General features: G+C 49.2%; 2 protein-coding genes and 1 long non-coding RNA gene across 6 annotated transcripts; all 3 read right to left on the bottom strand.

Moving 5' to 3' along the window:
- Positions 1–609: 609 nt before the first annotated feature.
- LOC124672733 (AAA-ATPase At5g17760-like) lies at positions 610–2,069 on the bottom strand. Its single transcript, XM_047208909.1, is given in 2 exon segments — positions 610–1,700; positions 1,703–2,069. Coding segments are annotated over 2 exon segments (1,458 nt in total).
- Positions 2,070–8,531: 6,462 nt separating this feature from the next.
- LOC124672732 (AAA-ATPase At3g50940-like) lies at positions 8,532–16,805 on the bottom strand. The gene is made up of 6 exons (XM_047208908.1): positions 15,359–16,805; positions 9,780–9,844; positions 9,287–9,338; positions 8,862–9,125; positions 8,683–8,790; positions 8,532–8,587 (listed from the first exon to the last, which is right to left on the bottom strand). Exons 1-6 carry the CDS (start codon positions 16,803–16,805, stop codon positions 8,532–8,534), a joined length of 1,992 nt encoding a protein of 663 aa, XP_047064864.1.
- Positions 16,806–18,779: 1,974 nt separating this feature from the next.
- Positions 18,780–22,752, bottom strand: LOC124676747. Of its 4 annotated transcripts, none has more exons than XR_006993774.1 (5): positions 21,608–22,752; positions 20,789–21,085; positions 20,570–20,692; positions 19,351–19,898; positions 18,780–19,253 (listed from the first exon to the last, which is right to left on the bottom strand). It is a non-coding gene; the product is annotated as an uncharacterized LOC124676747 (long non-coding RNA). The 4 variants fall into 4 exon arrangements; XR_006993776.1 differs by having other exon boundaries at positions 20,570–21,085; positions 21,608–21,729; positions 22,294–22,752; XR_006993775.1 differs by having other exon boundaries at positions 20,570–21,085; positions 21,608–22,492; positions 22,645–22,752.
- Between the last annotated feature and the right edge of the window lie 987 nt (positions 22,753–23,739).

Here is a 23,739-nt window from a genome sequence, read left to right as displayed (position 1 = left end):
CAGGAAAATATTAATGCGACGATAAACAATAGAACTTCTATGAAACATGTAACCGAAGGACGATAAAACGATCATCCAAGATAAACTCCGTGCAAATCATTTAGTTAAATTGACATGAAACAAGTCTAATCCCCTAGCATATTCTTGTATAGTGCCATAAAGTGTCACCGTGTTTAGAATTCTAATTCCAAATGGTTTCAATATTATATACTCATAAGACGGGTCTTGCTTGAAAGTCCTCTTGAGGAACTCAAATTTGCAAATGAGCCTTTTGGTTCAAAACTTGACCTAGAATCGAACTTTGGAATAAAAGGAGGAGGTTGATCTAGCTTAATGGACGTGGCTAGTTTTCAGTCGACCTTGAATTAACTTAATTTCCGGCGAGATGACTACCACCCAATCTCATGTGTATGTATAGTTTATACAACCGGGTTACATATCTTTTTTCAATTCCACAACTTGTTCTAGAGTCGGCATAGAGCCAACTTAAAATTCTAAGTAGACCTAGAACTAGCAAAAGGTACGTAGCTTGATTGGACGAAAAAACAAGTTGCGCAAAAATTAGCAATAATGATCGATCACAATTCACAACATTGCCATCTCTGCTAGCTACCGTGCCTCGTCATGGTTGTGCTTTGCCTCATCTGGTGCGTGTCTCCTTCCTTGGAGGAATTCCATAAGCACCCCTAGCGCAGCATCGACATCCTCGCTCCTTAGCAGCATCTCTGACACCTCGGCCGGCGTCACCTCCACCACCGCGAGCAGCTCCTGTATCTCCGGGAACAGAGGGTGGTCATCGACGAGGTGATAGTTCCGGGCCAGCGTCTTGAACGCCTCCCAGCCGCAGTAGCCCATGTAGACATGCATGTCCATGCGTCCCGGCCGCAGCAGCGCCGGGTCGAGGCGGTCCTTGTAGTTGGTGGTGAAGACTATGATGCGCTCCTCGCCGGTTGTCGACCACAGCCCGTCGATGAAGTTGAGCAGGCCCGACAGTGTTATCTTGCGTTCATGCTGGTAAGCTCCCGTGTGGTAGTCATCGTACGTGTCTTCATTGCGACCTTCCCTCGACATGGTGTCGAAGCAGCAGTCAATATCCTCGATGACGAGGATGGACTTGTTGGGCATGTCGATGAGGAGTCTCTGCAGGTACGAGTTGCTGAACACCCCGGAGAGATCGAGGTCGTAGAGGTTGAAACGGAGGTAGTTAGCCATGGCGGCGACCAGGCTTGACTTTCCGGTGCCCGGGGGGCCGTAGAGCAGGTAGCCGCGCTTCCACGCCTTGCCGATCCGCTGGTAGTACTCTTTCCTCTGCAGGAACCGGTCGAGGTCGTCGAGGACGGACTGCTTGAGTTCCGAGTCCATGGCGAGCGCGTCGAACGTGGCTGGGTGGTGGTGGTTGATGCCTTGCCACGCCCCCCCGTCGTTCAAGAAGATCTTGAGCGCGCGGTCCTGCCGTCGCAGCTCCTCCGCCGCGGACATGATGAAGGGCACGTACTTCTCGAGCGCCATATCCGCGTGCTCCGCGTCAAAGCTGAGCTCCAAGGACTCGCTGCCGCCCTGGCCCCTATTGCCGTTGTCGCCGCCAGCGTCCATGTACATCCAGCAGAACTCAACGCCTTCGAACACGTCTGTGGTTGAGCCCCCATCCTCCATGCTCAGGAGCGTGCGCCAGCTGCAGGTCCCGTCGGGCTCAATGAGGGGGAGCGCGAGAGGCGGAGCCGGGGCACGGCGCGCGGATTGATCTTGCTGGCGAGGTACGTGCGCGCCGCCTCGAAGAGGCTGGACCCGTCGTCGAACGGGGCGCAGTGGTTCTTGTCCACCGTGCGGCGGATGATGATGGTGTGGCGCTCCTTCTCGCGGGTGCCGAGGCGGGAGCGCACGAAGGACGCGCCCCAGCGCACCGCCGCCCGCAGCTCCTCGGGGACGAGCTCCCGCGCCATGCCGCGCGCAAGCATGGCGTAAGCGCTCACCGAGGCTGCAGTGGCGAGCGCCTCCTTGTACGCGTTCAGAACCTTTGCCCCCTCCGCCGACGACGCCATACCCGCCAATGGCGATGGCAAGTAATCCATGGCTACCCTAATTTGCTTCAGTTTCCGTCGCTTCGTGTTGCCGGTGTCTTATATTGCAGATCAAGCCGCAGAATCTAATAAGTTAATAGATCCTACTTGAACTCGACCACGCAAGCTCTAGTCGGTATCGGATATAGTACTAGGTTTTTTTCTTTTTTGAGCATCGGATATAGTACTAGGTACGATCTCCTGGAGCCTTCCAAACTCAACACGGGAAGCAACGGACACGGCCATGCAAGCCCGGCAAGGACTCGTGCAAGCCCAGCAAGGACTCAAGCAAGCCCGAGTAGGTTTTAACGAACATACTCGACCGGCAGCACTTCTAGGTTGGATATAATTGTTCATGTAGTGTAAACTAAGTGAAAGCATATTTGGTGCACATGAGTACCGGTGCTCTCAGTTTTTAAATATTTAAAAATTATGTATTTTTATTTCAAAAAAAAATCATATTTATTTTATGAATACATACATATGTCCTGAATACTCGTGTGAAGTTTTTGGTCGAAATTGCATTGTATTTTGAGCTACATAAAAAACAAATTTATGGCTACGCATAGGAGTATATATTTATCATAAATTTGTATTTTTTGTATACCTCAAAATATACCATATTTTTCTCCAAAATTTCTACCGTACCTTCGAAATGTTTATATGTATGTGGGTATTTAATTTCAGTTTTTTTTGGAATTCAAAAAGTATGATTTGTAGAAACCAGAAGCGCTGGTGCTCATGTGCCGAACACACTTTTTCGAAACTAAGTCTCTTTTTATGAGTACCTTTTACTACCACAGGAGGTGGGTACTAGTATGAACTTAAATCTAGCAATTGATCTTCAGGGGTATTATAGCTTTATTATACACTAAATATCCTGTTTATTTAGCCTAAAACCTTGATAACCAGATCCATTTTTTCGATTTCCATATCTAACCTTCTATATTTGTCTAGATCCCTATAGATTTTCTGAGTTCAATGTGCCCATGATGGCCAGACGGCCGGTCGCCACGCAGCACACCACGCCAAACTCATGCCAACGGAGCTAGCTTGGGCTTGCCTAGTCTTCTCAAACAGAGGCCATACAATTGTATCATGCAATTGCTATCTAGGGGCACCAAGTTCATGTCAGCACATTACCTCATTAGTATCAGGAAGCAAAATTTGAACTTTTTCATCTGATTTTCTTTTAAGTTAGGGAAGCGCATTAGTGATTGTCGTGACTTGGATCCGGCTACGGGGAAGTCCACTCACACCAACCGCAACTGCAAGTGGGTCAACGACCTAAAGAACGACCCGGAGGCAGGATACAAGCGAGCCCGGAAGCACCGCCCACGCGGCAAAGGAGACAAGGGCAAGAACAAGGACAAGGAGGAGGACAGTTCCGAGGCGATGGACGAGGATGATAACTCGCCGGATCCCAAAGCCGGATCCGCAGGTAAATCCAACCCCTTCGAGAAAAAGAGCGTGGGGGCTTACCACACTTTCCTCGGAACCCCCACAGTCCGCGCTACAAAATCAGCTACCCGGATCCTGAACGCCACAGTTCCGGCTGTGCCGCAGTATGTCAGGTGGTCGGAAGTTCCGTGCACATTTGACAGGGAGGATCATCCCGCCATTGTGCCAAAAGAATACTACGCCTTGGTTGTGAGTCCCCGCATAGACGGGTATGACTTCTCCAAGTGCCTCATGGATGGCGGAGCCAGCTTGAACATCATGTACCGGGAGACTCTGGAGCGGATGAACCTCACCAAGGAACAGCTCAAACACAGCACCACCGAGTTTCACGGCGTGGTTCCGGGTAAGAAGGCGAACTCCCTCGGCAGCATCACACTTCCCGTGGCTTTCGGCGATGTTCATAATTTCCGCGAAGAAAATATCACGTTTGAAGTTGTGCCCTTCAAGAGCTCCTACCACGTCATCTTCGGCAGGCCCACCTACCACAAGTTCCACGCAAGAGCGTGCTATATCTACAACAAGCTCAAGATGCCGGGTCCCAATGGTATGATCACCATAACCGGAGACTACAAAAAGGCTCACGAGTGCGAGTTGGGCGAAGCCGCCTTCGCGAGTCCGTCATATCCGGAGAAGAGCCGAAAGGCTACGGGGCCGCGGTGGATCCGACCGAGATGCAAACCACCAAGAAGCAGATCTCCGAACAGAAAAACTCCTTCGGGGCCGCGATAGAGACCAAGAAAGTCAACTTCAAGGAAGATGACCCTAGCAAGCAAGTCTCGATCGGAGCCAACATGGACCCCAAATAGGAAGACGCGCTCGTCGAGTTCCTCCGCGCTAACATGGATATCTTCGCATGGCAACCTTCTGACATGTCCGGAGTACCTAGGGAACTCGCCGAGCACTACCTCAACATAAATCCGGGGGCTAAACCGGTGAAGCAAGCTATGCGACGCTTTGGAGATAAGAAGCGCCGCGCCATAGGAATGGAATTAGCAAAGTTACTAGAAGCAGGTTTTGTAATAGAAGTTATCCACACCGATTGGGTCGCCAATCCCGTCCTTGTACCCAAAAAGAACACTGAAATACTAAGAATGTGCATCGATTACTCTGGCTTGAACAAACATTGCCCGAAGGATCCGTTCCCCCTGCCGCGCATTGACCAGGTCATTGATTCGACGGCGGGGCGGAACTTCTGTGTTTTCTTGATGCGTATTCCGGGTACCATCAGATCCGGATGAAGGAATCCGACCAAAAGGCGACTTCATTCATTACCCCGTTTGGCACTTACTGCTATGTTACTATGCCTTTTGGTTTGAAAACGCAGGTGCCACCTACCAACGTACGATGCAGCGGTGCCTCGAAGGACCAAATTGGCCGGAACGTGCACGCCTACGTCGACGACATCGCGGTCATGACCCGGAAAGGATCCGACTTGATCAGCGACCTCACGAAACCTTTGAGAATCTCCGTCGGTACAAGATGATGTTGAATCCGCTGAAGTGCGTCTTTGGCGTGCCAGCCGGAAAACTCCTTGGCTTCATAGTCTCTCACAGAGGCATTGAGGTTAACCCGGAAAAGATCAAGGCAATCCGGTGTATCAAACGGCCAACTTGTCTCAAAGATGTGCAACGACTAACGGGTTGTGTCGCAGCAATCAGTAGGTTTGTTAGCCGTCTTGGCGAGAAGGCGCTACCTCTGTACAAGTTGCTGAAGAAAACAGACAAATTTGTCTGGGACGACGCAGCCGACGCAGCTCTTCGAGGGTTGAAGGAAATACTTACCTCCCCACCTATCTTGGCAGCCCCAGCAGAGTCAGAGCCAATGCTCCTTTATCTGGCGGCCACCAACAAAGTCATTAGCCTCGTCATCGTGGTGGAGCGAAAGGAAGAAGGTCATGAATATGACGTACAAAGACCTGTCTACTACATAAGCGAGGTGCCGACGGAGTCAAAGCAAAGATACCCTCACTTTCGTAAGCTAGCTTATGGAGTTTTCCTAGGCAGCCGGAAGCCGAGACACTACTTCCAAGAGCACCCGAGTACAGTTGTGAGCAAGGCTCCGCTGTCAACAATTCTCAACAACGCTGACGCAACAGGACGGACGGCTAAATGGGGCATTGAATTATCCGCCTTCGACATCGCTTACAAGCCAAGGACTGCGGTAAAATCCCAAGTCTTGGCAGATTTCGTTGCAGATTGGACAGAAGCTCCGGATGCAAGTCTGGAGCCGGAACCAGAAACATGGGTCATGCACTTCGACGGATCCAAGCAGCATCAAGGCTCAGGAGCCGGAGTCACCCTGAAGTCCCCTACCGGAGAAGAACTGCAGTACGTTCTGCAGATCCACTTCGAAGCTACAAATAACATGGCGGAATACGAGGCTCTACTACACGGACTGCGCATCGCTAAGGAAATAGGGATCAAGCACATCATCTGCTGCGGAGATTCCGACCTGGTGGCACAACAAGTAGCCGGAACCTGGAACGCCAGAAATTCCGTCATGGCAGCCTACAGAGACGAAGTTGATGAGATCGCCAAGTGCTTCCTCGGATACGAAGTCAAATACGTCAGGAGAGACGATAACACAGCGGCAGACATGCTATCCAAGCTCGGATCCGGCAGAAAGCCAATTCCGCCTGGAATCTTCCTAGAGCATCTCCGGATACCCTCGGTGAAGGGCGCTAACCCGGAAAACCCAGAAGTGGCAGTGTCTCCGGCCAGAGAGGTATTGGCTACCATTCCGGCTTGGACACAACCTTTCCTGGACTACCTCATCGATCAGAAGTTGCCGGAGGATGAGGTCCTCGCGCGCCAGATCATCAGACGAGCACGATCCTACACAATTGTTGATGGACAGCTCTACAAACGAAGCGCAACAGGGGTATTTCTCAAATGCGTCTCCAATCAAGATGGCATTGAAATCCTCAGAGAGATCCACGCAGGGGACTGCGGGCACCATGCCGCTCCCAGGTCACTCGTTGCAAAAGCTTTTCGGCTAGGCTTTTATTGGCTCACAACTAAAGAAGATGCTGACAAGATAGTCAAGACCTGCCGAGGTTGTCAGTACTATGCTACTCAACCAAACGCTCCAGCCCAAGAGCTGAAGACCATACCTATCACCTGGCCATTTGCGGTCCGGGGGCTCGATATGGTTGGTAAGTTAAAAAGATCATCTCCCGGTGGTTGTGAATACCTCCTGGTCGCCGTTGACAAGTTCAGCAAGTGGATCGAGGCCAAGCCGGTGAGAAAAGCCGACGGTGCTACGGCACTAAAATTTGTCCGCAGCCTCGTGATGAGATTCGGCATCCCACACAAGCATCATAACGGATAATGGCACAAACTTCGCTCAGGGAGAATTAAAGGATTATTGTGAGACAATGGGGATTCGATTGGACCTTGCATCTGTGGCCCACCCACAATCCAATGGTCAAGTTGAAAGAGCTAACGGTCTAATATTATCAGGAATCAAGCCACGCCTTGAAGAACCGCTGCGACGAGCAGCTGGAGCTTGGGCCGACGAACTAGACGCTGTCTTGTGGAGTTTGCGAACTACCCCTAACAGGTCAACAGGGTTTACCCCTTTCTTCCTGGTATACGGATCCGAAGCCGTGATTCCCTCCGACATCATCCACGATTCACCGCGAGTTTCCGCCTATAATGAAGAAACAGCTGACGAGGCCAGACAGCTATCTGTGGACCTGATCGAAGAAGCTCGGAATCTAGCTGACCAGCGCTCCGCCATCTACCAGCAGAAGCTCCGACGCTATCACAGTCGTCGAGTTCGGAATCGCTCCTTCATGGCAGGAGACCTGGTCCTCCGCCTTCGACAGGTGAAAGACCATAAGTTGCAATCTCCATGGGAAGGACCCTTCGTCGTTAGCAAAGTGCTTCATAACGGGTCGTACTACCTTGTTGATTTCCGCGAGCTGAGGGATAGACCTGCTAACTGGCGCCGGAAACGCAAGCGTGAGGATCCGGATGACATCTACGATGAAACATATCGCCCTTGGAATATCGCACAGCTACGTCCTTTCTACACTTAGCATATTTTTCCGAGTTACAAACTCGTAATAGTTATACATGATCAATGAAATAAAGCTTATGGTTCACTCTTTGAGTCTTTTACCTCCTTTACTTGTTCATTTTAGATCGTGTATGTTTTTCCGACTAAAACCGCAGAGCTGGATGTTTTCCGCCTAGGCGTGTATAAAAGTTGTGATTTCTAAAACCGTCCTTTAGGACGTAAGCTTAAGTTTTCTCGACTAAGTTGTTATCCGTTGCGAACCCGTGGATTCCTAGTAGCGATTTCCGGCACCTATGCCGGGGGGCTTGTTTCCGCGGTTATGGACGGATTGCCATTGGGCTTCGTCGCCGCTGGCGAGCATTTCCGGCTAAGGTTTTCCGGCTCGTGGAAGGTCAAGCGGGCAAGCCGGAAAATAACGAAATCAGCACTTGCTTTCCGACATAAAACGAAACATGCGCATAATATTAAACGGATAGCAGGATAAGTGTTTCCGCCCCATGCATAATCGTTTCGTTCCTAGCTACTTAAGAATTTAAAGTCTTATTACAAACCCTCTCTGGGGCCAAAATGATGCATTGTTTTTTTCGCAGGACTAAGTTTTTACTTCTCCTTAGCCGGAGAAGTTTCCACATTAGCATTAGCTCCTCCGGCGTCAATTGGAGTTTCCTTCTCCGCGTCTTTGGCAGGCGAAGAGACATCTTCATCTTCTTCCGCTCCAGTTGCAGCCGGAGATGCAGCGCCACCTTGGTTCTTTGAGCTCGTCCAAGTGTATTGGCTTCCGGATTGGGCAGGCCTGGTTTCCGCTTCGAGATCCTTCAAAAGCTCAGCTTCGAGAGGCTCGTCAGCAGGAAGAACCACCTTCTCATAAAATTCATCATGGCGGATCCTCCGGGCGATGCGTGTATCATAGCCGCTGACTGCGTCAAGTAGTGCATTGACATCAGCTTCCGGAGGAACGCCGAAGTCACCCGGTCTAGGTCCAAGCTCGGATTATGCGCTAAGCACATAGCCAAGGACATGGCGGCTGCGCCCCGTGCCGAAGAAGACTGCAGATCCACAACCAGCTCCGGAAGCAAATCCATCCTCCTGATGAGCTTACGCACTTCGCAGGTTCGGCTCTTCTTGATGTTGAGGTTGTGACAGATTTTCCTGGAGGCGGAAATGAGATCCTTGCAGTCCTCTCCGGCAAGCTGTAGCAGGTCGTCGCGCGGGAACTGGCTCCGACGTTCCTCATCATATCCAAGCGGATCTGGAAAATACAAGTTTCGTTAAAAAACTGCAAGTTACATGTCTGCGGCCATATGAGTTCCGAGGACGTACCCATGACGTCGGAGTTGAGCAAGTCCCAGCAGCTCTCTGCTGTCTTCATATAGTTGCGAAGACCTCCAATTTCTTTTTGCTGCTTCTGGATGATGTCGCTGTCAGTCTGTTTTTTCAGTTCAAACTCACCAGTTTTGCGGGCAAGCTCCGAGTTCTTCTCAGAAATTTTCTGTTCTGCCTCTACGAGCTTCGCTTCAAGATCTTTCTGTGAAGCACGTAGAGTTTCCAACTCGGAGGAAGCCGCAGCGAGAGAAGTGGAGGCACCTGCTCATAGTTACATAAAGCGTCAAGTTCGGAAAAAATGCGAAACGATCCGCAGTCATCGCAATCGGAAACCAACCTTGGGCTTCGATAGTTGTTTCTTCAATTCCGCATTCTCTCGCTTGGAAGCGCTGGATCTTCTCCGCCTCGGCTAATGGTCACACGACGTTGCAGCGCGATGTTTTTATGCAACTCGTAGTGCAAAGCTTTTTGCTCCTGAAAACGCAGCCAGAAAACGGAGTAAGTTCCGCCATCATGGTTTAAGTCTTTCTAAAGCATGGAGGCTGGGAAATTTTTTCCGCCATCATGCTTGGGGGCTACCACGACTTTTAAATTTCCTTTTCAGTTTAAGTTCTCTAAAAGTATTCAGACGCTAACTAATAAAGTTTCCGCCTAAATACTTGGGGGCTACTGGGGAGTTACCTTTTGCTTGCAAACAAGCTTGTCGAAGAATTGGCCAATGTTTTTCTTGGCGTCCTGGATCTCCGACGTTTCAACGTCCGGTTTGCCCCAGGCATTGTTCAGCATGGCATTGAGCATATCTTGCTCCAGCTCCCATTTCTCTGCCTCTGTTAGTTTGTTAAAAAACTTTGTGGCATAGGCTTTTGGGGTGGAGGTAAGGTCAGCCGGATCTCCAAAGTTCTTGGGAAAAACGACCATATCGCTCGTGGGGGCTTCAGCTTTGCCGGAGGAGATCTCTTCTGCTTCCCCTTGGCTTCGTCCTTCAAATTCATCATCGATAGGACCCTTACCGCCGGAATCATCTCCGCCCGCTCTGTCGCTGCTAACCGGAATTACTTCCGGAGGAGTGGGAGCGGCAGGAGCTGGAGAATGATCCGCGGGAGGAGGAGAAGGTTGCAGGGGGGCTTGTGGAGCGCTCGGTGGAGTTGGCATCAAAGGACCAACGGCGGGAGACTTCTTCTGCATATATTTAGTGATAGGCTCCTGAACGTTGGTCCGCGCGGTGGTTGGATTCGGATTTCTGTGAGCAAGTAAAAAGGAAAATAAGCATAACACAGCTCACCAATATAGATAACGCACATTACTCGGAAACTTACGTAGCACCCGGAATGCAAGGCCGTGAAGGTTTTCCTCGCCGTTGAGAGCATCCTTCAGGCGTTGCACGCTCCGCTTTCCTTGAGTCTAGCGGAGGTGGTTTTATCGTCTTCGGTTTCTTGGCGGAGGCCTCGCCGCTAGCTCCGGCCTCAGAGCCGGAAGCCTTGGCGCGGGGACGCTTTGTAGGTCGAGGGGCCGCCTTGCGAGGTGCCTGTTCCTCTTCCTCCTCGTCGTCGTCCGGAGCCTCCTCCGCCGTGTCGTCGGTGACGGGGACGCGAAGAATGGTGCGAAAGTTTTCCTCCGCCAAAGTGTTGAGCTGGAAGGAAGATGAATAAAAGTTAAGTTAAACATCCAAAAACTTGTGAAGTTTGAAGCAGCGAAAAGAACAAAGCTTACCGGAGGACACTGGTCGTTTGTATAAATGTCTTTGGTCAGTTCCGGGACCTGTTGGCCCCTCGGAATCTTCACCAACGTCTTGATCCTTCTCTTCAGAGAGTCGGCCGGAAGATCGTGGCGGGTAACCCGGAGAAGATCATCCGCCCCGGTATAAGCGCACATCAGGCGCGCGTTGTAGCGTAGAGGCTGGATTCTTCGGGAAAACCAGCTAAGTGTGAGCTGGGCTCCGGTCAGTCCGTCGTGGACTAGCCAGGAGATTCTCCGCGCAGCCTTCTCCAGGATCGGGGTCTGGGCGAGCGAAGGGACGAAGCTCCAGCTTGCAAGTTCTTCCGGAGGTTCGTTGACGAATTGAGGCAGACCCTCATGGACCTTCGGAACTGAGGCATTCTTCTCATAGAACCATCCGGCGTTCCAGTACCGGACGGATTCGTGCGAGTCGTGAGGAGGGTACATGCGGCTAGGGCGGAGCATAAACGTCATGCTTCCGCAGTTCACCATTGCTTTGTCCTTGGTTTCTTTCTTCACCCGGAAAAAGAATTGCCACAACTTGACATCTGGCCGGATCCCAAGATGTCCTTCGCAGAGAGTCACGAAGTTGGACAAGAGAAGGTATGAATTTGGGCAGATGTTGTGGGGCTGGAGCCCGTAGGTGTTGAGTATGGAGAGAAAAAACTCCGAACAGGGAAGTGAAAGTCCGCGTTCCACCCAAGCCTTGGTCATAACTATTTCTCCGGCTTCTGGCTTGGGGACGTCGGAATCACGAGTGAAACTCCAATGTTTGGAGATCATTCCTTCGTTCTGGAGCTCCCTAAGCTCCACGTCGGTAGTTTCGCAACGCCACCATTGACCCCGTTCTCCTTCGCGGATCCGGGCCTTGGACGCCCTCTTGTTTTCCGTCTCCTGCACCTTTGCCGCCATCCGAGCTTGCCCTTCGAGTTCTTCTTGGAGCTCTTGGAGGGAAGGGATCCGGCCTGGAGCGGTGCTGGAAGATGCGGAAAAAGGTTGAGCTAGTCTAATGTCGGAAATATATGGTGGCAGGAATGATATGGGATCCGGGCATATGGGTTCTATTTGGTTGGGATCCGGGCTACTCGGAGAGCTACCAGTACAATGCGACGATTCGAGTGGCATGCTTCCGGCTGCACCCATACAAAGTATTTGAGTACCCGGATCACTAAGGCTATCTTCTACACTAAGTTATCTTCTACAAGGCCGGCGTACTTACCGCTAATGGCGCGGTGGCTCGACGGAGCTCCGGCGAAGATGAGGTCGCCGAACTTGAAGGAAATCGTCCCGCGTGACCACGAATCGGCGGCGGAGCGAATTTCTCGTTCAAACGTGGGAATCTTGGCACGAGGGGAGCCTTGGTTTGGCGGCGCGCGGGGTTCACCGTGGCAAAGCTCGCCGGAGTCGAGATCTGACGGGCGGCGCGGCGCGAGGAGGAAGACGAGGTGGTGAGGAGAGGTGAAAGAATGGATTTTCTACCGGGCCGCGGGGTATTTATAGGCCACGCGCGGAGATTCGGGATCCGGATCCGACGGTGGAAACTGAACGGTCACGCCGTTAGATGGATGACACGTGTTTAGGTCAACTGCGGTAAAACGACGTGGAGGTAACTTAACCATGCACTCCCGAAAATTCCGGCTGAAGATTTGCATCTGCGAAAATTTAGCGCGGGAAATAAGGAAGTTGTGCGCGGGAAAAGTGGAACTTCCGTTGTTAAGTATGATCTGAAGGTGAAAGATTTCCGGAACTGTTTGAGTCTTTTAAGATTCCGGGTAATTCCGTGAGGATAAATTGGTTCTCGTTCGAGCGGGGAGTAACCCGGAAATGTTCTTTGGAACGTCGATGGATGAAGTCCCGCGGGGTGGGAGCATTTTCCGGCTATAAGTCGGGAAAAAGAAGAAAATGCAAAGTTGGAGCTCTTCAAGTTTCTCCGCGTTACCAACGTTTGCCGGAGATTGTGTTGGATCGGCAAGGCGGAAACTGCAGGCGAAACTCGGAGAACTCTGGGGGCTACTGTTGCGGGTATACTTCATGGGTGTACCATCGACAGTGCCTAGATCCGGCAAGCCCGGGTGGCCCACAGATGGTGATGAGGCATGTGGCCCATCGGGCGGCCCAGTTGCTGTTGATCATGAAGGAAGAAGTCCAGCCCAGGATCAGTAGGCCGGATCCGTACCGACATTAGGAGTAACCCGGATCCATGGAGGCCCATGAGGAACCCGGATCCAGTACGACGTATATGGAAGGCGGATCCGTGACGTGCACGGCAAGATATTGTACCGTAGTTAGGCTATCTGTAATCCGGCTAGGACTCTCCATGTAAACCCTAGATCCGTGCGCCTTTATAAGCCGGATCCCGGGAGCCCTAGAGGCACAACCACAACTCATTGTAACAACGCGAAAGCGCCCAGATAATTCCGGACAAGCAGCAGTAGGCCCTGTCATCGTGCAGGTGTTCCGAAGCTGGGTAACTCGCGTACCACCGTCCCGTGTGCACTCCGCCCTATGGCCCCTACTTCTTCTCCCCCTCGTGAGGATCCCTCCTCCGAGGTACCGTCGATTAGGCAACGACAGGGAACTCTCTCACGGCATCTCTAACTGAAGTACAAAACTTTAGAGGAGTAAACAGATGAGTAAATATTTAGAGGAGTAAAGTTTTTTTTTTGCCCCATTTCTTTCTAGAAATCCACATATACAATCATACATCTCAAATAGAATTCATACAAACAATTGAAACATAAGGACAATTCGAAATAAAAAAAACATGCAGAGAGTTCATCCAAAAGTAGACTTCATCACATCAAGGTCACCCAAACGAAAATCATCGACCTTGTTCGATGCAAAAAACCACTAACATATCACCTCATATGTTGTGGACCACATCTCCACCTCCTCCTAGGCCAACACCATCACCACCACCATCACTTGCATCTCCACCATCACCACCACCTCCTCCTCATCCAAGTCTATCACCACCTCTTCCTCCTCGACCAACTCCATCACCACCACCAAAAGATCTTTGAAGGATCTTTGCACGAGTGAGCTCCTCATATTTCCTAGCCGTGGCATCCATGTTGCTTTGGTCCATGAATATGATAGCACGCTCATCAATCTCTTTCTCTTTTGCAATCCTCTCCTCCTCAAGTGCAATCCCCTTCTCCTTGGCAATGGCTTTCCTCTCTTCGGTGGCCATCTTCTTCTTCCACTTCTTCTCCTCCATGGCCTTGAGCTCGGCCTACCTTGCCGCCTTCTCCTCTCTCCCCTCGGCCTCCAATGTTTTCTTGGTTTCAACCATATCACAAAGTTCTTCCTTGGATCCTCCTTGTGCACCTCTTTTCTTCCTCTCTTTTGCAAGATTTTTCCCTCGGGCCTCTTGTGCGGGTCTTCATCTTCCTCATCGTTGGACTCAACGGAGATGGTAACCCTTGACCTCTTGGAGTGGTCACCCAATTCCCCCGCACCCAATTTTCATTGCTAATAGACTATTTGTAGCAATGATGCAAGTTGAAAGCTTTGCCACCATTCTTCTTGTTGTGTAGCTTGTAGAGGTCTTGGATGATGGTCTCATACTCCCTAATGGGCACTCCACTAGGTGGGTTGGTGTGCACTTGATCAACACAACTAGACCAACAGTTACATTGCTCTAGAATGGCGCCCAACCGGTGGCCGAGAGAGCCGTGTGCGTGAGTGATTGGAACGGCGACGATGTTGTTGTAGTAGTCCTCGATACGAGCCCAAAACTTCTCTTTGGATTGGTAGGTGCCAACCGATGCGTCGAGTGGCACATTCATCCAAGCATAGCACAATGCAACATCCTCTTGTTGGTTATAGTTGGTGAATCTTGGCTTCTTTGTGCTCCCTTGTGTCTCCTCCACCACTTCCTCGGTGGCCTCGACCTCTTCATTGTCGAAGAGGATATCATCTATCCCGGCGGCATGGCTCCAATCCAATTGTCCCATGAAGTTTGCCACCTCCTCCTCCACCGCACTACGATTCATCACAACAAGATCACCGCATGTCTACAACCATCACCGAATGAGACGTGAAGAGAAAAAACGAAAAAATTACCTTGTCGGCGTTTCAACGAACACCTCCCTGTCATCGACGGTGACGACGACCGGACGGGTGGTCCGGCCTCGGGGAGGGTTTGCCAGCGAGTCCTTGCGAGACGAAGGGGTCGGTGTAGCCTTCGGAAGCGCTTCCGCGGCCTTCTTCCTATTCTTGTTAGTCACTACCTCGGCGAGCGCCATTTTTGCTGGAGTGGGCTTGCTCTGCCGCCGACCGGCCACCGGAGCTAGCGGAGGACAAGGCGCCACCTCCGAAGCCTCCACGCGCTTGCCGCCCGGCCTTGCCGGAGGGCTTCACGGCCGTGGCGAAAGGCCGTACCACGCCGTTGGCCCCCAACCTCTTCCTCCCAGCGGTCGCGGTGGAGATGTTCGATTGCGGCGGCGTCGGGGCGTTGGAAACGCAGGGGATGGAAGTTGGTGCGGCCGAGAGTTGCGCGTCGATTTCGGGAAGAGTAGGCGACATACATCACGCCGGCAGGGAATTGTTGATTCTTGCTGTCGTTTTTTTTGGTAAGTATATGACGGATGGTTGGATGGTAAGCGGGGGACGTTTAGTAAGATTGGACGGTCAAGATGTTTTCAATCTTTGACATCAAACATTTTTAATGACGTAAGAACTCACATATAATAGTAAAGAAATTAAGAGATGACAACATTGCTTTCTCTACTCCTTTGCTACGCCGTTCTCGTCCACTGCCTCATCTGGTGCGCGTCTCTTTCCTTGGAGGAATTCCATGAGCACCCCTAGGGCAGCATCGACATCTTCGCTCCGCAAGAGCATCTCGGACACCTCGGCCGGCGTCACCTCCACCACCGCAAGTAAAGCTTGTATCTCCGGGAAGAGAGCGTGGTCGTCGACGAGGTGGTAGTTCCGGGCCAGCGTCTTGAACGCCTCCCATCCGCAGTGGCCCATGTAGACGTGCATGTCCATGCGGCCCGGCCTTAGCAGCGCCCGGTCGAGACGGTCCTTGTAGTTTGTGGTGAAGACGATGATGCGCTCCTCGCCGCTGGTGGACCACAGCCCGTCGATGAAGTTGAGCAGGCCTGAGAGCGTGATCTTGCGCTCCTGCTGGTAACCTCCTCCTGCTCGGCGCTCGTACTCCTCGTGGTCCTCCTCCTCCTCCGAGGAGTAGTAGGTGTCTCCCGCCCCAGGCGCCTTGCGGGGTTCCCTTGACATGGTGTCGAAGCTGCAGTCAATATCCTCTATGACGAGGATGGACTTGTTGGGCATGTCGATGAGGAGCCTCTGCAGGCACGAGTTGTCGTACACCCCGGAGAGATCGAGGTCGTAGAGGTTGAACCGGAGATAGTTGGCCATGGCGGCGACCAGGCTGGACTTGCCGGTGCCAGGCGGGCCGTAGAGAAGGTAGCCGCGCTTCCACGCCTTTCCGATCCGCCGGTAGTACTCCTTCCTCTTGAGGAACCGGTCGAGGTCTGCGATGACCGACTGCTTCATGGACGGATCCATGGCGAGCGTCTCGAACGTGGCAGGGTGGTGGTGGTTGATGCCTTTCCAACCAGAACCCTGGTTGAGGAAGATCTTGAGGGCGCGGTCCCGTAGCCGCAGCTCCTCCGCCGTGGACATAATGAAGGGCACATACTTGTCGAGCGCGGTTTCCGTGTGCTCCACGTCGAAGCTGAGCTCCAGGGATTCCTTGCCCCTGTTGTTGTTGTTGCCGTCACTGCCGCTCTCGACGGACGTCCAGTGGAACTCAACGCCTTCGAAGGCGTCGGTGGTGGAGCCTCCGTGCTCCATACACAGGAGCGTGCTCCAGCTGCTGCTCCCGTCGTGCTCCTTCTTGCGAGACCGCTCGAGGCAGAGCCGGCGCATCGTGTGCGGGTCGATCTTGGTGGCTAGGTACGTGAGCGACGCGTCGAACAGGTCGTTCTCGCCGCCGTACGCGCTGTTGCCGAGCTGGCGCCGGATCACGATGGTGCGGCGCTCCTTCTCGCGGGCGCCGAGGCGGGAGCGCAACAGCGCCGTGCCCCAGCTCACCGCGGCGCGCAACTCGTCGGGGAGGAGCTCCCGCGCCATGCCGCGCGCAAGCATGGCGTACGCGGTCACCGAGGCCGCTGTCGCGAGGGCCTTCTTGTACGCGTCCAGCACCTTTGCCCCCTCCGGCGACGACACCATACTGGTCTTTGGCAAGTAATCCATGGCTTCCTAGTTCCTACCAAGGATTTATAGATCTAAGATTCTGGAGGGGAGCCCCAAAGAAGACAATTGACGGTAGTTTCTTCGATACAATGCGATCTCCCCGTGTATTTATGTCGCAGATTTAACTACAGGATCCAACTTTAATTTGCGGATTCTACTCTGACTCGACATCCCGGATAGTACAATGTAATCTCCAAAGATCGTTCTGAACTCAACGCGTGCACGGCACGGAAACGGCGATGCCGCGTGGAGGAACCAGGTAGGAGTAGGAACGTTCCAAAGAGGACGTTCATAAGGTTTAGCGAACCGACTTAAGCCACTTACTACCATGAGTGCACTCCCTCTACCAAACTCGCAAGGCCAATCAAGTTTTTATCATAAATTAGTCTTTAATTTTTTTAATTAGTCTGTGCAGCTGATGTCTAGATCTAGGTCCACATTTTTCACCTCAAAATCAAGGTTTAAAATACCAAGAATACAATAAATTTCACATTGAGATTTCACACGTCTGTAGCATATCATTGGCTACATCTAGATTTTTTTTCAGATTTGTTGAAACTTTGCACGGGGAATGGGCCATCGATGTGGCCCTCATTCTTTGCCTATGTCCGTTAGGAGACACGAAAAAGCTCAGCCACCGTCACGGCTCCTTCAAACGCGGCCATCTGGGCCACGTGCCGCAACTTTGGCGCTTATATTTCCTCTACCATGTTTTTTCATTTTATTTTGGTTTCTGCAATTCTTTGCCGAGTGTATTTTCGATCATGCTGTGTGCAATACCGTTGCCGTGTGTTTTGATCTGCTTTACCTGATCAGATATCTATTGTACTAGATGGCGCCATCCTCCGATACCAGCGTTTAATTTGTGTGGCCTGTTTTTTCACATGTATTTCATCTGTTTGTAAATAAGATATCCAAATTTATCTACATACGGATGTATGAAGACACAGTTTAGTTGGCATTTAGTTGTGGCCAAGCGACTAACAACAACCATCTGAACACCAAAGCATACCAGGTCGACCGCGGCAGTGCAATCTTGCTCCTACAAACATGAAATTGTGACAATCTTCACAAGAGGCAATATGAAAAATATAGCAAACATCCGCAATCGAGAACCGGTGTTATTTGAGAACCATCCTGTGTTTGGGTGATTAGGAGGGTAGTGGCACACCCATCCCACCAAAGTTCAAACTCCAGATTTGATATTTTGATGTCTCATAAAGGCGAAATATTCTTCCAGTGGGACGTGATGTTACGTCGATAGCGAGGCGCATGTCGTGACTTCGTCAATCTCAAGATCCACCAGACATCCATTTGTTGGACTCGGTCTCTCGGAGGTACTCATAGGAGTAGGGTATGCGTTCATAGGGGTGAGTGTATGTGCGTATTTGTAAGCGCCTACGTTGTACTTAGTTTCCGGAAAAAAAAGAGAACCGGTATTATTTTGGACCACCCTCAATACTCATGCGGAGGCGGTTTGTCTATTCAATGAGAGAATAACATCATGTCATTTACCCCTTAGTGGAGAAGATAATTAGTACTACCAAAACAAATAAGCAGCAGGCATCCAGCATTGGAGTTTTTTTTAGCTTACACTCATTTGTATATTGAAAATGAGTTTTTCCCGTGTGAGACAAAACTATTAGGGAACCAATAGAATGAAAGAGGCAAACAATTTCAGAATAAGAAGGTAGTAGGAAGAGATTTAAATGTGAATTAATCTGTATCATGTTTGTGGTGAAACTATCCCACCAACTTTCTTGTTCATGCTCTAGGTATAGAAGAGAAAAGGAAAAATTGTGCAACAAAGAAGAAATAATAGTTCAAGATCAATTGTATTCAGAGAATTCTGAAAATTATAGTGATGAAAAAGAGAGGAGAATGCACTATTATGTACCTCGAATATGTAACAACGTGATATCACAAAAATAATATGCAAAAAAAGAGTACATGACAAACACTGGAACTGCTAATCCACTCGTCCCAACTACCCAGCAAATGTATTATCCAGTATTTACAACTCAAAGGAACGGAAAATTTAGTAAGCATAATCAACACTGCCCTCCATGCAGTCACTTTCCACTATTGACTTATGATCTCCTATATAGCATTATAGCCACGCCACATAATATATTCCCCTCATGATTTGTGTTTCCATCATCTAGACATTCCGCTCACCAACCTCTTCTAATGCTCATCTTATCTGAACCTAATGTATTCCCACTATAGCTCTTAAACTTCAGCGTTTTTCCCTAGAGCGCCTTCACATTAATAAATTCAAGCTGTAACTAACTCGCGACCATCATTACCGATGGCCTTCTCCAAGCCTCTCCTCGACGTCATCCTCCTTCCCCTCGTTGTCATCATGGTCGCCGACGCGCAGCAAGCCACCGACGATTCCTCCTCTGTAGCATGCATGTCCATGCTTCCATGAATCTAATGCTCCATCTGCAGTTATGCACATTAAGCTAACATGTTCTCGCATACAAAAATGATTAATTTTGTATCCGGTCTCAACTTCTATTCATTATGAGATATATCCCACCTCTGTTATTTTTCTCTTGATTCGTGTCATTTGTAAAGCGTCTAAGAAATGGCATCGATAGATATTTCTACCTGTGTTAAGTTTCTCTTCTGAATCAACAAAAGAGTTAATCCAATCATAACATGCAACATGAACTAATCAATTCCACACCAATTTTAGACTTCGAATAACTATATACATATAGGCGTGCCATCACTATCTCAGTGCTGCAACGCATTGCAAATATATTATGATAATCTTATGTATGCAGGTGATGGGTGGCAGCAAGGGGTCTCTGCTTGGGGAAACAAAGAAATGTATGTATGTGCATGCCTCTGTTCTGGACTCATCTCATCTGAACATTGGTGATACACATCTCTGATATCTGAACATATACAATAGACTGCATGTCGATAGGCGAGGCATGGTGCTGCTGGAACTGGAAGAACAAGATGTGCAACATCTACTGTGGTAAGTGCAACTGTGTCCCCTCAGGCACCGGCCAGGACACCCTTAGACAGTGCCCCTGCTACACCAACATGGTCAACTCCAAGAATGGCAAGCTTATACTGCATGCATAGATTGATATTCAGAAACTGACCAAAAGGCTGGACGAAATTATAACAAATTATAACTTGCATGAGGCCAGTGTTCTTTTAAGTGTTATTTTACATCGAAAAGACAAAGTGCAATATAGTTGAGCATGCAATTAAGCAATCATACAGAAGGAACAAATTTTAGCTTTAATGGAAGACAAATGTAGTGGGTCAGCTAACTTTCTTTAGATGGACACAATCATACTAAATCAACATACATATTTTGTATACGTTCACATATAACAAATCTCAGCAGTAGGCATCCTGTTTAAAACTTATACTACCTCCGATTCAAGGAATAAGGCGCCCTCGTTTTACGTGCTTTTCGTTTGACTAAGAATTACTTCAAATATATAAAGATTATTTGTATGAAATTAACATTATTAGAAAGTGTTTTTCAATACGAATCCAACGATACTAATTACATATAATATAACCAAGATTTTGTTGCTTAATTTTTATGGTCAAAGTTCGCCTTGGAATACGCGTGCGCCTTATTCCTTGGGACGGAGGTAGTATAAATGATTTATGGACTTGTAGCTAGGTACAACATAAATCAACAAGCAATCAGGCTAGGTTTTCATGCATTGAAATAGATAGAACCAATGAGTGATATTAAGTCAAAGAATAGATAACAAAATTACTTATTTTGAAGACCAGTTTTCATCTCCACGGATGGAATTGACATCGTTGGCTTCATCCAATGCCAGGTGAGGAGAAACAGGAGAGACCCTCAATCAACGTAATCATGGGATCTCCCTAGCACCCTGCTAGGTTAATACAATTTTTTTCTAGCTATCAACTATGCTAGGCTACAGACTGAGCAGAGACTACAGATAATTGAACGAACAGAAAAAACTTACTTGTGCATGGAGAAAGAGAAATAAGTTCATCAGGACGCCGATGGTGACCGGTGTTCGAGTGGTCGTGGGTGTCACATGATAGGTGTAGTAACTTGCACTCAAAGAAGGAAGCAAGAATAATCAAGTGTAATCTCCCAAGTGTAAATCCATCGAAATCTTCAATATGGATACATATGATCTCACGAGGGAGTGACTGATATAATGGAGTTTTTGACCTCCTATGTGATCATAAACAAACTGAAGCACGGCAGGAAGATCATAAGCAGCTATTTCGTCCCATGACCAATCCCAGTAGGCCTGAAAATATAGTATTAGGGAAAATTCAAGGGGATGTGAATTTGTGATCAGACTTGAGATATGACCGGATTGTTTGGGGGTGAGAGATGTACATTTGCAGCTGGAATTAGTTCCACGAGTATTCGCTATCCAAACATCAAACCAATCGTCTACCAGAATAAAGCCAAGTGATTGTTTTGGTGTACCCTAGCCAGGAAATGCTTACTTGTCCAATCCACACATTTGATTCAGGTATGCATGTAAGTGTAAGTCAAGGGCACAAAGTTTCTAGAACAATGTCCTTACCACCATAAGCCCATGTAATAGCATCAGTGGTGGCCTCGTATTCTCGTTGTGGGTTGAGTTATCATGATTAGAAGGACCATGAGGAATCCTCTTTAAGCTAAGAATATATATATTTTCTATTGTGACCTTCCATAGATTTAGACCATATACTTCACAACAGGGTAGCATTTTCTTACAGAAGCATAAACTTGAACATAAAAATGATGTCATAGTGTACATTAGAGGGAGCTTTCATACCTTGTGTTCTTCACATGGATAGCCAAAAGCTTCGGCCTCTGACTTGCACGAGGTGAACAGATGAGGAGGTTTGCACGCTTGAATGTCATTTTCCACTGAACTACCATTCTTTCACGAGAGAGCTGTGCAGGGGATATAGCCAAGCGAAACAATCAACAAGCTAATTAGACATAAACTCCTAGCCATCAAATTATGTAGAATTATATGTTTCTATGACTCAGTTCCCATGAATTGTTTAATTTTCTGCTTGAGTGCAAGAACAATGTTAACCCAAAATGTAGTCGCACAGGGAATATATAGTGCTTTTTTGCTTGTCTAGTGTATTGGTATAAATACAAGAGGAACGGTCTCTTAATAAGAAATAGTTTTCCATCTGGAACACTAATGTAAAAATACCGAAAAGAGTGTTATGTATGTCTCTCTCCTTTTATGAAAAACAGTTCTTGCTCAACAAAATCATGAATAGGCAATAATATTACTAGAGACAAATGATAACCTAATGCTGAACAAGATGTATGATTACATGGGCGTAAGCTAACCATAAGTAAAACAGAAGAATGGCTGACATAAAACAATCATGCCATGTTGATGATCAGGGACAAAAACTCACTATGGTTAACTTCACACCAGCTTTGTGACCCCAAAGTACACCTAAGCACTAGGAATGCTTGTGAAGAAAAGACAACCTTCATTAAGGTGCTAGCAGCATGTATTGAATATGTGTACAAGCAGCAAAACGTGTAGCTCGCATCAGCTGAGAAGGTAATCCATGCATCACTCAAATACATCAGTATTCATCAGGAAAATGAGAAGAATGCCATGCTTCTTGCTCCCATAAGTTTACCATCTTGCACCATTAAGGGTCAAAAGATCTACAAAGGCGATCTGAAATTCCCAAATTGTTAGTTAAGCAAATTATAAAGCCAAAATAAGTGAAAATTTAACCCTCTTAAGGCAAGGTGCTCAGTGTATTTCTAAAATGTAAAAGGCATCTGAATAATATGCAGGTTGACTGTTTATGAAGTTATGCGACTCACCTCACGGCTGGGTGGTGGTGGTGGTGGTCGGAGTTGAGGAGGAAGCTCGAAATTCCGGTGAAGCGCTGGACGAAACTCCAACTCGACAACTGAACCTGTCTATTCTACACACCTTACTAAACACCAAGATCGAGGGAGGTGAGACCGAGAGGGAGTACACAGAGATCATAGAGAGGGAGGACATGATAGAGGGGAGCTGGGCGGTAGGACAGGGGAGAGGAAGGGCGGCGCCCTACCTGCATGGGACACCGGAGGCAAGGGTGGTGGCCTCCCATTCCTAATCTCAGTGGAGGTCTACCGTGGAGCAGAAGGTCGAGGCCCGAGGTAGAGGAAAAAGAGAGGGGCGGGAGGGCGGCGCTGCCGTGAGGTTGCTCCTTGGTCTCTGGCCTCCCAATCGAGATTGTCCTCAATGGGATTGTCATCACCTGAGGCGGCTGTGGGATTTTAGTCGGATTTGGGGATGAAGAGAAAATCTCAGAGATGCAGCAGGGGAAGGAGATGAAATGAAAAGGAAACCAACTCTCCTTGCGATTCTCCACTGACGCCATCCTACCAAACCGACGCAGAGAAGGCAAAACCTCTCACGAATGGCCCTGCAGGTAGGCCCGCGATCAACCACAGGGCGTCGGAACCCTGGGAGCTTAGAGCTCTTCTAAGATAACATTAGCAATGAACAAACTATAACTGTTGTTGGAGCTGCTGCTTGAGTTTGGAAATTCACCTCCAAGAGATGGATGTCACCTGTTCTTATGGAACAAATGAATGGTTTGTTTGGGCTACTTAACTGATGTGGGCGACAGACCCTTTTTGAAATGGACAAAAATGGGATGTTTTCTGTCAAATCAACCTAAAAACACTTGTGTAGCAATGGCATCGACAGATCTTTCAGACAAGACCTCACGGTTGTGGGCGCGAGCGAACTTCTCCCACCCGATGTGCAGGTACATCTTGCCCTGTCCGTCGAACAAGGCCTCGACAGGTCATTGGCAAAAACCGCAGCTAGCCTCCCACAACTGAAACTCGACCGTCCGCGAACTCGGCGAATTTGTCTGGGATCCACTTGATGTTGAGGGGGTCCTCGCCGACGCGGAGGAG

Source organism: Lolium rigidum, chromosome 7, assembly GCF_022539505.1.
Source record: "Lolium rigidum isolate FL_2022 chromosome 7, APGP_CSIRO_Lrig_0.1, whole genome shotgun sequence".
Classification (NCBI taxonomy): domain Eukaryota; kingdom Viridiplantae; phylum Streptophyta; class Magnoliopsida; order Poales; family Poaceae; genus Lolium; species Lolium rigidum.
This window is presented reverse-complemented; position numbering and strand designations above follow the sequence as displayed.

Bases quoted from the DNA above. Each gene is read 5' to 3' on its own strand.
- LOC124672732 (XM_047208908.1), bottom strand. From the start codon at position 16,805: ATGGATTACTTGCCAAAGACCAGTATGGTGTCGTCGCCGGAGGGGGCA. The intron at 9,845-15,358 runs GCGCACCAGATG...ATGAATTTGAAG, and splicing joins ATTCCTCCAAGGAAAGAGAC to GACGAAGCCAAGGGGAAGCA. The intron at 8,791-8,861 runs GTACGTCCTCGG...TGTATTTTCCAG, and splicing joins GCTCAACTCCGACGTCATGG to ATCCGCTTGGATATGATGAG.